The 14,248-nt window shown below is 37.9% G+C and overlaps 1 protein-coding gene, 2 long non-coding RNA genes and 1 pseudogene across 4 annotated transcripts in view; 2 read left to right on the top strand and 2 right to left on the bottom strand.

The window, feature by feature from the left end:
* Window positions 1–5,024: 5,024 nt before the first annotated feature.
* On the bottom strand, window positions 5,025–11,749 carry LOC116527417 (protein YAE1 homolog). 2 transcript variants are annotated; one of them, XM_032244445.1, is made up of 3 exons: window positions 11,564–11,749; window positions 7,455–7,576; window positions 5,025–5,643 (listed from the first exon to the last, which is right to left on the bottom strand). In XM_032244445.1, exons 1-3 carry the CDS (start codon window positions 11,696–11,698, stop codon window positions 5,214–5,216), a joined length of 687 nt encoding a protein of 228 aa, XP_032100336.1. In that variant the 5' UTR covers window positions 11,699–11,749; the 3' UTR covers window positions 5,025–5,213. The 2 variants fall into 2 exon arrangements, with proteins under 2 accessions (XP_032100336.1, XP_032100337.1); XM_032244446.1 differs by having other exon boundaries at window positions 11,570–11,747.
* On the top strand, window positions 7,576–9,413 carry LOC116527418 (annotated as a pseudogene).
* On the bottom strand, window positions 9,551–11,556 carry LOC116527421. Its single transcript, XR_004258540.1, has 2 exons — window positions 10,569–11,556; window positions 9,551–10,255 (listed from the first exon to the last, which is right to left on the bottom strand). It is a non-coding gene; the product is annotated as an uncharacterized LOC116527421 (long non-coding RNA).
* Window positions 11,750–11,929: 180 nt separating the features above from the next.
* Window positions 11,930–14,248, top strand: part of LOC116527422 — a 36,919-nt gene continuing 34,600 nt past the window's right edge. The window contains exon 1 of the long non-coding RNA XR_004258541.1: window positions 11,930–12,215. This is a non-coding gene — a long non-coding RNA (uncharacterized LOC116527422). The remainder of the gene's footprint in view (window positions 12,216–14,248) is intronic.

Raw genomic sequence — 14,248 nt, forward strand, 5'->3', positions numbered from 1 at the left:
ATGCCCAACTAATTTTTGTATTTTTAGTAAAGATGGAGTTTTGCCATTTTGGCCAGGCTGGTCTCGAACTCCCGACCTCAAGTGATCTGCCTGCCTTGGCCTCCCACAGAAAAATAGAAATTAACAGCAAAGGAAACACATAGCTCACAGTCCCCGACTAAACACAGTCACTGCTACTGTGTGATTATTTAGTGAACATCTACCCTGAGTACACACTCTGGAACCAGACTTGTCTTGATTTAAATCTCAAGTGGGCCATTTAGTAGCTATGAACTGGACAAGTTACTTAGCCTTCTTGGTGCCTTGATTTCTTCATCTTTAGGATGGGCATAATAATGGCTCTGTAGAAGCGGGGCTATCATGTGGATTAAAGGAATTAATATGTGTAACGCTTTTAGAAAAGTGCCTATATAAACTCTGTCTGCATTAGCTATTACTTTTCCTCTCCTTTTTCTCCAACTCCTTACTGTTATTAGAATTATGCACCAGGGATCCTGCTAGAAACTACCATCTTGGTTTGTTTTCACCTAGTTTTTGCCTTTGTGTAGTTTCCTTTCTTAGTAGCTGAAGCTATACTAAAACATAATTTTGTATCTTTTAAAAGTTTTACTATAATATTATCCATTAGTATAATTTGTAATGACTGATAAATACTATTATCCTAATGCTACTATTTAGCCTGGTGTAAGATGATGACACAATTTGGAAATGTGGATTATTGAGATGGAATCTTGCTCTGTCGCCCAGGCTGGAGTGCAGTGGTGTGATCACGGCTCACTGCAACCTCCATCTCCTTGGTTCAAGGGATTCTCCTGCCTCAGCCTCCTGAGTAGCTGGGGTTATAGGCGCTCGCCACCATGGCTGGCTAATTTTTTGTATTTTTAGTAGAGATGGGGTTTCACCGTGTTAGCCAGGATGGTCTTGAACTCCTGATCTCATGATCCGCCTGCCTTGGTCTCCCAAGGATTTTTATTAACATGCAAAATGAACATTTTTTTAAAAAGGCAAACACTAAGGTTTACAAAAGACTATAACATGATGTATTTTGGAATCCTGTTTCTGGTTATATTTCCATGTTGGCTAGCAGATTCATTTTTTTTCTCTCATCAAGTACCACCTATACATCTATGTACAGGGTACGATGCTGAATGCTGGGCATATAACACTAAATAAGGGACTTTCCTGGAGAAATGTGAAGAGGCACTCAAAGTGATGCAGGGAAACATTGGAAAGAGCAATCAGCGCTGCCTGATGAAGCTGAAATTTAAGCTGGTATTGAACGGTGAAAGGAATGTGCTGGGAAAGGATGTGGAATAAAGTATTCTGGCAGGACAGTCAGCAAAGAGTAAAAATAGGAGTTAGGAGTAAGCCTAGTGTGTCCATAAAGCATTGCAGTAATGCCTGTAAAGAAATGCAGTGTGCATGACTGGGCGGAAGGAGGCAGGTGGGCAAAGACTGACAACACTTCTTTTGGGCCCAACACTTCAACAGGCTTGGGCCCAGACCTGAAAAAAAAAAGCGGGAGGGAATAAATCCAGGTTTTAAGTCAGGGAAATAAACTGCTTTGGGAGGATAACATTGGTAAGGGAGAGAACGGACAGGAAGACAGCTGGATTGTAGGTACTGACATTAGTGATGAGCTGGTACATTAATTAAAATCTGGATGATTTAAATGAAAGGAGGCCAGACTCAAGCTGTTTGAAAGATGTAAAGCAACTCAGGTGGAAAGTAGGGTATGATGGCAAAGAAAAGGCAGAGGAAGACTTAAAGGTTTCCAGCTACGGATGAACAGGGACGACATTAATAGGTGGGATCATCTGGTCAGAGTATAAAAATAAAGAGGTCCAACAGTGAAACTTTGGGGAATCCCTACATCTGAGTGGCAGTCAGAGTGGGGAAGAGTTAGCAAAATGACAGGGAATAGTAATAAGCAGGACAAGAAAAAGTGTTGCTGCAGAAGGGATTGTGTAAGTGAATCATTCATGTCCAACAATAAAAAGGAGATGAATGGCATGACGAATGGTAAAAACAGGTAGGCGATGGGCTGTTGTGTGACTAGCTATCAGTGACTTTAGCAAAAAGCAGTTTAAAGCTGGAGAGTGCATGAGAAGTTAAGAATTTGAGACAGTGATGGCAGACTCTTACTCCAGCATGTTTGTTGGGAAAAGGCATTAAGTAGGGGCAGAAGCAAGGAAGGCAACTATGGTGATAAAGTATCTTCATGATAGACATTTGAGAATTTCTGTAGAACAAGAAGTCTGACTGATGGATCACTCTCTATATACAGACAGACAGGCACACACACACACACACACTCTCTCTCTCTCTCTCTCTCTCTCTCCCTCTCCCCCCCCCCCCCCCCATATTTTAGACAGGAACCTTAGTTCTAAGAACAAAGCTCTAACCTTAGTTGGAAGAGGGTAAGAATCACAACTTACACTTGGCTGGAGGCTTTTATTTTGGTTTCCCACAAAGCAGTTAATAAGCAGTGTAGAAGATATATATGAGGTAAGGACGCAGGTACCTGTATCCAGCTGCCCACTCTTCTACATATCACAAAGTTTTTGGTGGCCTCAGCAGTTCTAGCAACTGAAATGTCAAGAGAAGTGTGGTGCTGTGGGCTTCCTTATCACCCTTTTTAAAAATCTCAGATACATCAGCACCTAGAAGTAACTTATTTTAGATGAAATTTGTTTCTAAGGAAGCCACACCACTCAGTTTAATGTCTGGGTTCTGGGCCTTGAGACTCTGATTGTGCCAGCTCTATGGCAATCTCGCTTTACCACTTTTCATTTATGCTCATGCAGGGTCTTCTCATGGGAAGACCTGGCAGGCCTACAACATGTGAGGCAAGACAAGAGATCTAAGGCAAGTAAGCTTTCTTTCCCTTCATTCTTGGTTCTAGTACAGAGGCTCATGTTCACGGAACACAGGTAGAATGAGCACGCCATTAACATTCCTCTGCAGTCCAGGAATTTCTGTATTTTATATTTTTAGAGATAGGGCATTGCTCTGTTATCCAGGCTGAACTAGAGCGATCTTAGAAGCAATCTTAGCTCAATGCAGCCTCAACCTCCTGTGCTCAAGTGATCCTCCCAGCTCAGCTTCCTAAGTAGCTAGGACTACAGGGACTTAACACCATGCCTGTCGGATTTGTTTGTTTTTTTTTTGGAGACAGAGTCTTGCTGGGTCACCCAGGCTGGACTGCAGTGTAGCAATCTTGACTCACTGCAATCTCCGCCTCCTGGGCTCAAGCAATTCTCCTGCTTCAGCCTCCCCAATAGCTGGGATTACAGGCGTGCACCACCATGCCTGGTGAATTTTTGTATTTTGGTAGAGATGGGGTTTCACCATGTTGCCAGGCTGGTCTTGAACTCCTGAGCTCAGGCAATCTAGCTGCCTCCACCTCCCAGAATGCTAGGATTACAGGCATGAGCCACTGTGCCTGGCTGATTTTTTCATTTTACTAGAGACAAGGTCTCGCTATGTTGCCCAGACTGGTTTTGAACTCTTAGACTCAAGTGATACTCCTGCCTTTGCCTCCCAAAGTGTTGGGATTACAGGTGTGAGCCACTGTGCCTGGCCCCTTCTGTACTTTTTTTGGGGGGTATTTTTTAAAAGGCAAAACATGTTCAAGACATATTTTCAACCCAATAATCTCAACTCAGCTAATTCTCCTGATGTCATTTTCTATGAAAATCTGTACAGATACACCATATGTAGCCAATGGTGGCAAGAGGTGTTATCTCCAGGGAATCTTATCAGGGAAGGCCTAGATAAAAATCTTAAGATTTACGACACTCATGACATTTTTATTTAGGGTGTTTTTGAGATGCATCATTAGAAAGAAGTATTTCATATCTAAATCATGGCACAGTAACATTAAGACTTTAGATATTGCTTATAATATTCCATGTGGAGGTAAGATTTTGGCTGTGTCCAAAAATATGGAAAGATCTATGTAAAAAGACAAACTAGTAAATCTCTGAAACAGTCTTTACATCTGGAGAGATAGAAGAACTTTTTTTAGCCAGCTGTCAAATGTCACTGGTATCTTCAGCAGGTTTTAATAAACCCCGAAACTTAGTATGGCTTTCTGATTTCAAATCTGTTGCTTCAATTTCTTAATGTTCTTCTGTGAACTTTGAGGAGGGTCATAAGATCACAGTAATACATTTTTAATCTCTTGAAAAGATAAACTTTGTCAGATTTTTTATTTCAATATGCCTGCTTTTCAGCTTAGATGGTAGGTATCAATAGGGGTGAAAGGCAATTAAGACTACCAATGAGGGACAACTATTTCAGTGCCTCTGATGGTAGGTATCTCACATAAACTTGTGTTTCAGGTGAATAAAAGTGATGAAAATCCTTTCCTGATTTTGATATATGCTTAGGTCCTGGAGCAAAAATTTAAATCTAATTTTGTCCATGCTCGGCTAAGAATATCGACTCAAAGTAATAGAGAAGTCAGTGGTTTCAGTATTTTACTCCTATGTGAGTATGAAAAAAAGTGCAGTTTAAAATAATCCAGCACATTGTTGGGCAACACTACTAACTCCCTACTACTTAGAAAAATCTAAGTAGGTATTCTCCTTAGACTCGAGCATGAAATATATTTTCTGTATTTTTCATAAAACAATGTCCTTTTAATGAACACAAAACTAAAACACATTAGTATTTTGCTGTTAATCATTGAATCAACAGCATAAACACTGCTTTAGTTTCTCACACTTACAGTCTCTTAATTTCAGCATGTATCTACATATCTATATCTATATATCTGTCTATGTGTTTATATGCTATTAGGTTATTTTTATAACTTAGGTTTGGTGAGGTCCTGACCACCTAGTAGTGACAGGAGGTAGAAGTAGGGGTAGGTCCTTACAAAATATGTTTAATTCTTGTTTACTTTTGCTAATAAGTCTGAAAACACTTCATTTTGACCACAAGTTTGGAAATGGCAATGACAATGGAAATTTCTGACCATATCTTAAACTACATAAAAATTACCAGTGACAAAGAAAAAAGGCTTATATTACATTTACTAGCGTTAGTTTTGAAGACAATAGTGTAAATGTCAAACTTTCATTAACAGATAACCCTATAGTTGGAATGTTTGATGCAGAAACCAGTACAAATTTTGATTCTTAGGAAACCAAGTGTTCTAAGAAACATTCTGAACATTATGTACATTAGAAAAGAGAAGATAATTTTTATAGTTGTTTGAGGTGTTGTAATACATCTACTGATATGCCCAGCTGTTTAACTAAACTGGCTGTCTGTTCTAAAATCCATGTGAGGCTTGGGTTTTCTGAATGTGCATGCTCCTGTGTTCTACAACATTCTAAATATGAAAAATCTATCCCACTATGGCTGCTGCTACAGTTTTTGTTAAACTCAGCATTATTTTCACAGAGTCTTTCATCTGTAGCTTCATCAATCTTTTTCTCAGCGGGAACTACATGACAAAGGTCCATATCCTCAATGGAGTCCAATAAATCTACAACATGGGATGGTGGAGTGATTGATTTCAGATGTTTGAGCACATACTCTTCACACTGGCCAACTGCATCCAGAAGATTATTTATTTTATTGATCAAAGTCGAATTATTGTTATGAAGGTGACACCAGGAGAGCAAAGCACTGAACAAAAATATAAACAAGAGTTAAATAGCAAAAAAAATTAGTCACAGGCTTTTAGAATGGTTGATGCTATGCCCTACATATTTCTCTTCCAGCTAATACCATGTAAAAATGAATTAAGGATAATAATGCAGACAGAATCAGGAAGGTAATAATAGTAAACAGGACTTTAAAACATAAGGCTATTATCTTTCAATAACAATTAAACAATTGGACTTAATCATAAAACTGTTTATAGTTCATAACCCCTCTTTCACAACTCTATATACACTTTTCCTGATTTTATATTTTTTTCTTATGACTATGTGATATCTGTTGAAGATAAATACAGCTCCAAGAAAGAAAAACTAGTTTCTTCTTTAAGGACAGAAGAATTTAAACTAGCAATTTAATTATAATTAGTTAAATTGCGAATTTAAAATAGCAATTCTCAATCATAGATGCACATTAGAATCACCCAAAGAGCTTTTAAACCTATCAAGGCCCAGATTATACTCCAGGCCAATTAAATCAGAATCTCTGGGGGTATCTTTTTTTAAGTTTCACAGTTGATTTCAAGGTGTAACCAAAGTTGAAAACCACTGTTCTAAGCATATAGTTGCTTGCCATCAAGAATGAAGGTTAGAGAAAAAGTTTTAAAGAGACTTCACTTTCCTGGGCTTATGTCACAGAGTAGACATTGTTTGCTGAACTACTAACAATTTCCTTGAAAAAGATAAAAATTCTTCTAGTCCTAACAGATTTAATATTATAGTCATGCCATAAAATAATGGTTATTACGAAAAGTATTTAAAAATAGAATCTATTGATATAAAAGATTCAGTAGTAGCTTTCTAAGGTTATATAACATTAATTTAACTTGATAATGTGAATATTCACATTGATTATTTTCCTACTGTAGCAGAATAAATTCTGGTTCCTAACAGCTGGATTTTCTAAAACTCCAAACACAATAAATTTTTTAGTTCTACTTTGGTAACTTTTATTATCTACTTTTCTTTAAAATTAGCGATTCTTCGAAGCATTTTGATTTTCTCTACTGAGGACAGTTTAAAGGGTATATTGCAGGGGTGTTCAATCTTTTGGCTTCCCTGGGCCACATTGTAAGAACAGTCTTGGACCACACATAAAATATACTAACACTAATGATAGCTCAGTTAAAAAAAAAAAGAAAGAAAAAAAATCAAAAAAAAGCTCATTATGCTCATGTTTTAAGAAAATTTATGAATTTGTGTTGGGCCATATTCAAAGCTGTCCTGGGCCACATGTGACACGCAGGCTACTTGTTGAACAAGCTTGGGATGAAGCATCAAAAAGGGCAAGGCTGCTAGGCTTCTGGCTCTGTGTATCATTTGGCCACTTGGCTCTGATACATGCCATCATTGCAATGGCATCCTGACAAGTATTCAATGTCAGGACTAAAGTAAATGAAATCAATTTTCTCTTAATTACCAACTATAATTTTCATCATGTACTTCTTGTCTAGAGGTCTGTCATTGTGTGCAAGTACCAAAAGTTTTATTCAAAACCTGAAGATCTTTTAACGAGATAGGTAATTGTTCAGGTAGCAAAACTATACATCTTCCTACCATTTCTTTGCACAAAAAGACAATATGTAGTTCACATATTAAAGTGGATGAACTGATAATAATTTTGACTTTTTGAAGGCAATATAATTCTATGTTCTGCGGCATGCTTCAGTGGATTTAGCACTAGGAAAAGCACTTCAGTTTAAAGACTTTATTTTTACAAAAACATCCTCCAGTAGTACTGAGTTTAAAATGAGTCAGCATTTAGATTTTAAAAATTACCTCAGTGTTCCTCGGAGTCGTCCATAGTTTAAAATGACTTCTGCGCCTTCCTTATAACCTTGATTGAAGCCCTGTTGAAGAGTAACTGCTTTGCCAGCATCTACTCCATCTCTATAACCTTCCTAAAAATAAATAATGGAGAACTGCAGCTGTAACTAACACCAAGTATACCACATGTAGGTTTTTCTAGAAAAGTATAGAACCAATTTAGAAAGCTGATGAATTACTGTGTTACTGACCATAATATGGCATAACAACATCACTAAAAGAGACCGTGCTTCTCATAAGTTTATTATTGGTTTATCATTACTTATCCCACTTTTGAAGTCTAGAATTACTGGGCAATTTTTAAAACATTGATAATTACGGTTTTTAAAAAACTCAGTGTTGGGCCGCTGTGCTTGCTGTGAGGTGGGCAAGCAGCGGACATGGCACCCTTTGGGAGTCTTACAGTTCCCCTGGCAGTCTTGGTGCTGTTGCTTTGGGGTGCTCCCTGGACCCATGGGCAGTGGAGCAATGTATACGTCATCATGAGAACTGGAGAGAGCTGCTGGAAGGAGATTGGATGATGGAATTTTATGCCCCAGATGCCCTACTTGTCAAAACCTTCAAACGGAATGGGAAAGTTTTGCTGAATGGGGAGAAGATCTTGAGGTTAATGCTGTGAAAGTAGATGTCACAGAGCAGCCAGGATTGTCTGGACAGTTTATCATAACTGTTCTTCCTAATATTTATCATTGTTAAGATGGTGAATTTAGGCATCATCAGGATCCAACGACTAAGAAGGACTTCATAAACTTTATAAGTGATAAAGAGTGGAAGAGTAGCGAACCTGTTTCATCATGGTTTGGGCCAGGTTCTGGTTCAGATGAGTAGTATGTCAGCACTCTTTCAGCTCTCTATGTGGATCAGGACTTGCCATAACTACTGAAGACCTTGGATTGCCAGTGTCAGGATCATATACTGTTTTTGCTTTAGCAACTCTGCATTCCAGATTGTTATTAGGACTCTGTATGATATTTGTGGGAGATTGCCTTTGTCCTTCAAAAAGGCACAGATCACAGCCATACCCTTCAAAAAAATTATCAGAATCTGCTCAACCTTTGAAAAAACTGGAAGAAGAGGTGAATGAAGAAGATGTTTCAGAAGAAGCTGAAAGTAAAGAAGGAACAAATACTTTCCACAGAATGCCGTAAGATAACGCTCTCTGGGTTTGTCACTGGCCACGGATAAATCCTAGTTAAGTTTTATAGGTATCTTTATATTATGATTTTGATAAAAACAGAAGATTGGTCATTTCTTCTGGTTTGAAGTGAACTGTGACATGCTTATACATTGCAGGGTTCAGTCTAGATTGTCATTAAATCGAAGAGTCTACATTCAGAACATAAAAGCACTAGTTATATAAGTTTGAAATATGATTTAAGCACAGTTTATGATGGTTTAAATAGTTCTCTAATTTTTGAAATATTGTGCCAAGCAGTAAGATTTATGTATATTTATTTAATAATAACATGTTTCAAGTCAGTTTTGAAAATTTACATTTCCCAAGTATTGCATTATTGGGGTATTAAAGATTATTTTAGAGAAAAATATTTCTCATTTGATATAATTTTTCTCAGTTTCACTGTGTGAAAAAAGGAACATATTTCCCATAAATGGAACTCTGCCCATTGTCTCAAGAAATATGTATTTCAGTGACAATTGCATGGTCTTTTTAGAAATATATTCCAAAATTTCCTCGTATTTTTAGGTTGCAACTAATAAAAACTACCTTTTATTAATTAATTACAGTTTACTACACATGCTAATACAGGATATGCTAGTGACTTAGGAAGTTTTTAAGGCCATAGTATTGTCTTGATTCCAATAAAGGCTGACTTTCTCTTGTATTTTTGCTTTTTTACTATGGGTTACATTTTTTTACTTTTCAAATTGGATGATAATTTCCTGGAAATTTTTTTTATGTTTTAGTAAATAGCATTTTTTTTTAGATCCATCACATTGAGCTTTCTGTTGATAATTTAAAATCTTGGCCATTCATTTAAGATTTTATATCATTCTTGCTGAACTTCTATTTGAAATTATTTTTTTAATTTTTCTTTTTGGATGTGAAGGTGAACATTCCTGATTTTTGTCTGATGTGGAAAAGCCCTGGTATTTTACATTTTGAAAATTCATAGAAGCTTAATATAAAACAAAGTTTGCCTTCTACTCAGGAAAAAGCATCTTCTTGCACATGTTTTAAGTATATCTTTGTCCTCATATAGAGAAAGTTCTTAATTGATTTTACAGTTTGTAATGCTTGATGTTTTAAAATCACTAACATTTTTATAATTTTTAAGAGACAAACTTCATAGTCTCCTGTTCTTTCCTGACTGCTAATATTGTGTGGTATTTCGTAGGCAGAAATCAACAGGATGGAACATTTAGTGTATTTTAACTCCTTAAAGAGCTAGAATACATAATAGTTTTGACTTTACAAAAAGAAGAAAAATCATAAATACAATGAATCAACTGACCATTATGTAGTAGACAATTTCTGTAAAGTTCTCTTCTTTCTAGGCTCTGTTGTTATATGAATTCATTAGACTTACAGTAGTATAATGTACAAGTTTTCTCTAAAGTCCTCTCCTTTAGAATATATAAAATATACCACTTAAGAGTTTGGATGTGTCACTTGTGATGCCTTAGAAAAATATCCTAAGCACAAAATAAACTTTTCTAACCACTTTAAAAGATTAAAGAATAACCAAAAACCCAGTGTTAGCAATGTCTTCACAAAATGAATATATGGAAAACTACAAGCCGGGCGCGGTGGCTCAAGCCTGTAATCCCAGCACTTTGGGAGGCCGAGGCGGGTGGATCACGAGGTCAAGAGATCGAGACCATCCTGGTCAACATGGTGAAACCCCGTCTCTACTAAAAAATACAAAAAATTAGCTGGGCATGGTGGCACGTGCCTGTAATCCTGGCTACTCAGGAGGCTGAGGCAGGAGAATTGCCTGAACCCAGGAGGCGGAGGTTGCGGTGAGCCGAGATCGCGCCATTGCACTCCAGCCTGGGTAACAAGAGCGAAACTCTGTCTCTCTCAAAAAAAAAAAAAAAAAAAACTACATATCTGGGCTCTTGCCAACTGATTGGAATGGTGTGGGTGGGTGAGGAGACATGGGAAAGCAGAGAGAGAAAACCGTTTAAAAAAAAGGAAGATGAGAAGTCTGGTTTCAGTAATTTTGCTTAATCCCTAAATTCAAATAACCTGCAAAAGCTCTGTGGGTAGTGATTTCATTCTGCATCTCTTAAACGGTGCCACAGCACTCAAAAGATGCTCAGTACTTACTAGTGTAGCCCCAATCTCACACAAAGCATTTTTGTAACTGACCACTTGGTTTCTGAGCTAAGCAAATTATACTTTACTGAAATATTAAACTAGCGCAGATTCCCAACTGCAGCTTTAGCAGCAATTTAGTGGTTGGCAAATATATTAAGTGGATGTGGACCTCACCATTTGGTCTTCACTCAGAACTAGGTTCTGAAGGCTGCACACATAAATTAAGCTTAGTTTCAACGAATAGTGAGACAAACTAGAGATGAAAAAATTACATCTAACAAATAAAGAAGAAATCAACTTTAATATTCCCTTATCTAGACACCAGTATTCCACATTAGCTTTCCCTTATTGCCCTCTGACAGCATTCTTAAGTTCATCTTTTCAGTATGTCTTGATTAATACCACTCCTTAACTTTAGGCTCCCGACCCATTCAAGCAATTAATATAAACTGCGTACACATCCTTTGACAGCCATAATTAGTACAGTCAGTGTATGTTTCTCCCCTGTGATCCTCAACAAATTGCACTGTTCAAAGTCTAGACAGTAAATTTTAGTCGGTCCTCAGCTTCTAAGCACCCCGTAGGGGCTCAAAGAACGTGTCCTGTTGTTTCGCACGCTTTCAAGTAACCATTGAGAAATCCTAGCAAGACGCGGGTTGGACCGCGTTCCTACGGATAAAGAGGGCAGCGCCGGGCCACGCTGGTGCCCTTCTGGACCCAGCTTCTTGACAACTCCGCGCCTCTTTCCACAACCCAGCACCCCGCGCCGTCCACCCACGTTTACTTTGACTCGTCTCTGCATGTGACTCTGCCATTCCCGCTGCACCAGGAGCGATTCATCTGCTTCCTCGTCAAACACGTCCCCTTCATCTCCAGGGCCACGGACCGAGGATGCCGCTTGAAGCCACGACATCACCGAGGCAATCACGGGGTTGCAGGTCACCGGAAGCGCCAACAACTCCTTCCGGTCCGAAGGCGGGGCAAAGACGGCAAGTCGAGGCTCTGGAAGGGGCTGCGCTTGCGCGGGGGCGGGCTGTGGCCGGTGGACGCTGCTACAGCCTTCGCTTGCGGTGATTTTTGGATCCCTCGTTAGGCCGAGTGTTGATGTGCGCCTGTCGGTTGTGAGCAAGGCAGACTTCCTCGCGTGGCCGGCACGACCTTCACCTTTGCAGAAGGCAGCCAGGACCCTCAGTGAAACACCTTCCATTTCCACCGTAGTCTCTACTATGGTCTGGATTTTACACACGCGCACATTGGTAAATTATTAAAAGTAGTAAAGTTAATGGGCGGTTATCACCCAAAGACGTTATCTCTTTTGGAATCTCCTCTGCATTTAAAGGATTTGACAAGCCGACATTTTTAACTGTTAGGCGTGTGGAGCAAAGGATAATAGAATCGAAAAGTCAGATACTGCAGCCAATTTGAGATCAGTAAGAAATAGAGATTACGTTTGTAAAGCCAATGCATTTTTTTCACTTATGCACAGTATCCTTCTGCCTCCCATTCCTATTCATACGCCCTAAAGTAGACTGTTGATTTGGTAAGGGTGGGGACTTGTGTCAACACCAGCACGGTTCAGACACATAGATGCTGAACTCGATCTTGGTAAATGAATAAACACCTGTAGTATTCCTGTTTTGCCCATTGCCTAAGTGAAATGAGTCATGTGATAATGATTTAGTTATCTAACAGTTTCTTGAACACCTACCTTGTGTCAGGCACCGTTCTAGGCTTTCGGATACATCAGTGAACAGACAGAAGTTCCTAACCCTTTTTGACTTTATAGTTATGTAAAATTGACAGGTTAAACAATAAGCAATATGTAAGTAACATAAGGTTTGTTAGATCATAAATAAATGCTATGAAAAAAATTTAAAAATAAGCAAAGTAAGAACCATGAGTGTGTGGGAGTGGGTTTTTTGTTCACGTTACAATAGTAAACCTCCAGAGAGAATTTGGCATCCCACAAATAAAAAGGATATAAACTATAAATATGTATATTTTATTAATGTAAATATATTAAGATATGTATATATCTTAATTAGGAACAAAATGGTAGTAAGTAATAAAGATAACAAAATAGCCTCAAAACTTACATAAATAGTTCAATTCTTTTTTGTGTTATTTGAAAACACCAATGTGATAGATAATCCCATCATGGCCCTGATTTTTAAAGAGAACAAAGTTATACGAGAATGAGAAATGAGATAACCACTGATGCAAAAGGAGATTAATATATTAATTACCAACTAAAACTCAAGAGAAACACATTTGAAAACCTAGGAGATATGAATGACTTCCTAACATATTGACCCAAGAAGTAGAAAACATAAAGAGACTAATTACCATAGAAAAATTGGACATTAAATATCTACTATTAAAAATGTCACGGAGACTTGGCAGTTTCACAGTTAAGTCCTTTGCAATCTTTAATGAATGATGGATACTTACAAACTATTTCTTTACCGTTTTAGGGGAGAGAAAAAGTAGAAACTCTCTAAGTCATTTCATGAAGCCAACCTTACTATAACTTTATAAAGATAGTATCTGAAAAACCCCAAATTTCAAGTTAGCTTGTGAATATATATCCAAAAGAATCTATTAGGTACAAAAGTAATTGGGTTCACTTTTGCACCAAGCTAGTAGTACTTTATCGAAAGAATAATTCAAGGGGTTTTATAGCAGGAAAGCAAACTTTTACAATATTAGGACATCAGTAATATTACATTGCATTGACTTTTTTTTTTTTTTTTTTTAAACAGGGACTTGCTCTGTCACCCAGGCTGGAGTGCCCTGGTGAGATCACAACTCACTGCATCCTCAGTCTCCTGGGCTCAAGCAATCCTGCCTCAGCCTCTCAAGTAGCTGAGACTACAGGCATGTACCACTGCACCTGATTTTGATTGTTTGATTTTTTTGATTAGAGATAGGGGTCTCACTATGTTGCCTAGGCTAGTCTCCAACTCTTGAGCTCAAACAATCCTCCCATCTCAGCCTCTCAAAGTGCTGGGATTACAGGCATGAGCTACTGTGCCCAGCCTGCGTCAACAATATAAAGGGTAAAAACATGTTATATTAATAAATGCTGAAAAGTCATTTGAAAAAATTTAAAAATAATTTCAAACAAAATAAAGTAGAAACAGAAACTACAAATTGTAAAGAGTTTACAAAAATTCCAACAAGTGGTATTTTAAACACTTAGATGTTCAGATATTTCCTTGAAAGTATAGAAAGGAGAGGGCATCTGGTAATCACCATTATTACTTAATATTCTTTTGGAGACTAGCACATACAGTAATAGGAGTAAGCAAAGTAGTCTGTATAATTGTTGGTTAATAAAAGATGAAGATATTCCTTTTTAAAAAATGAGACAGGATCTTGTTCTGTCACCCAGGCTGGAATGCAGCAGTACAATCATGGCTCACTGCAACCTCAAACACCTGGGCTCAGGCAGTCCCCCTGC

This window comes from Sapajus apella, unplaced genomic scaffold (assembly GCF_009761245.1).
Source record: "Sapajus apella isolate SASKATOON/1434 unplaced genomic scaffold, GSC_monkey_1.0 scaffold54, whole genome shotgun sequence".
NCBI classification, from domain to species: Eukaryota; Metazoa; Chordata; class Mammalia; order Primates; family Cebidae; genus Sapajus; species Sapajus apella.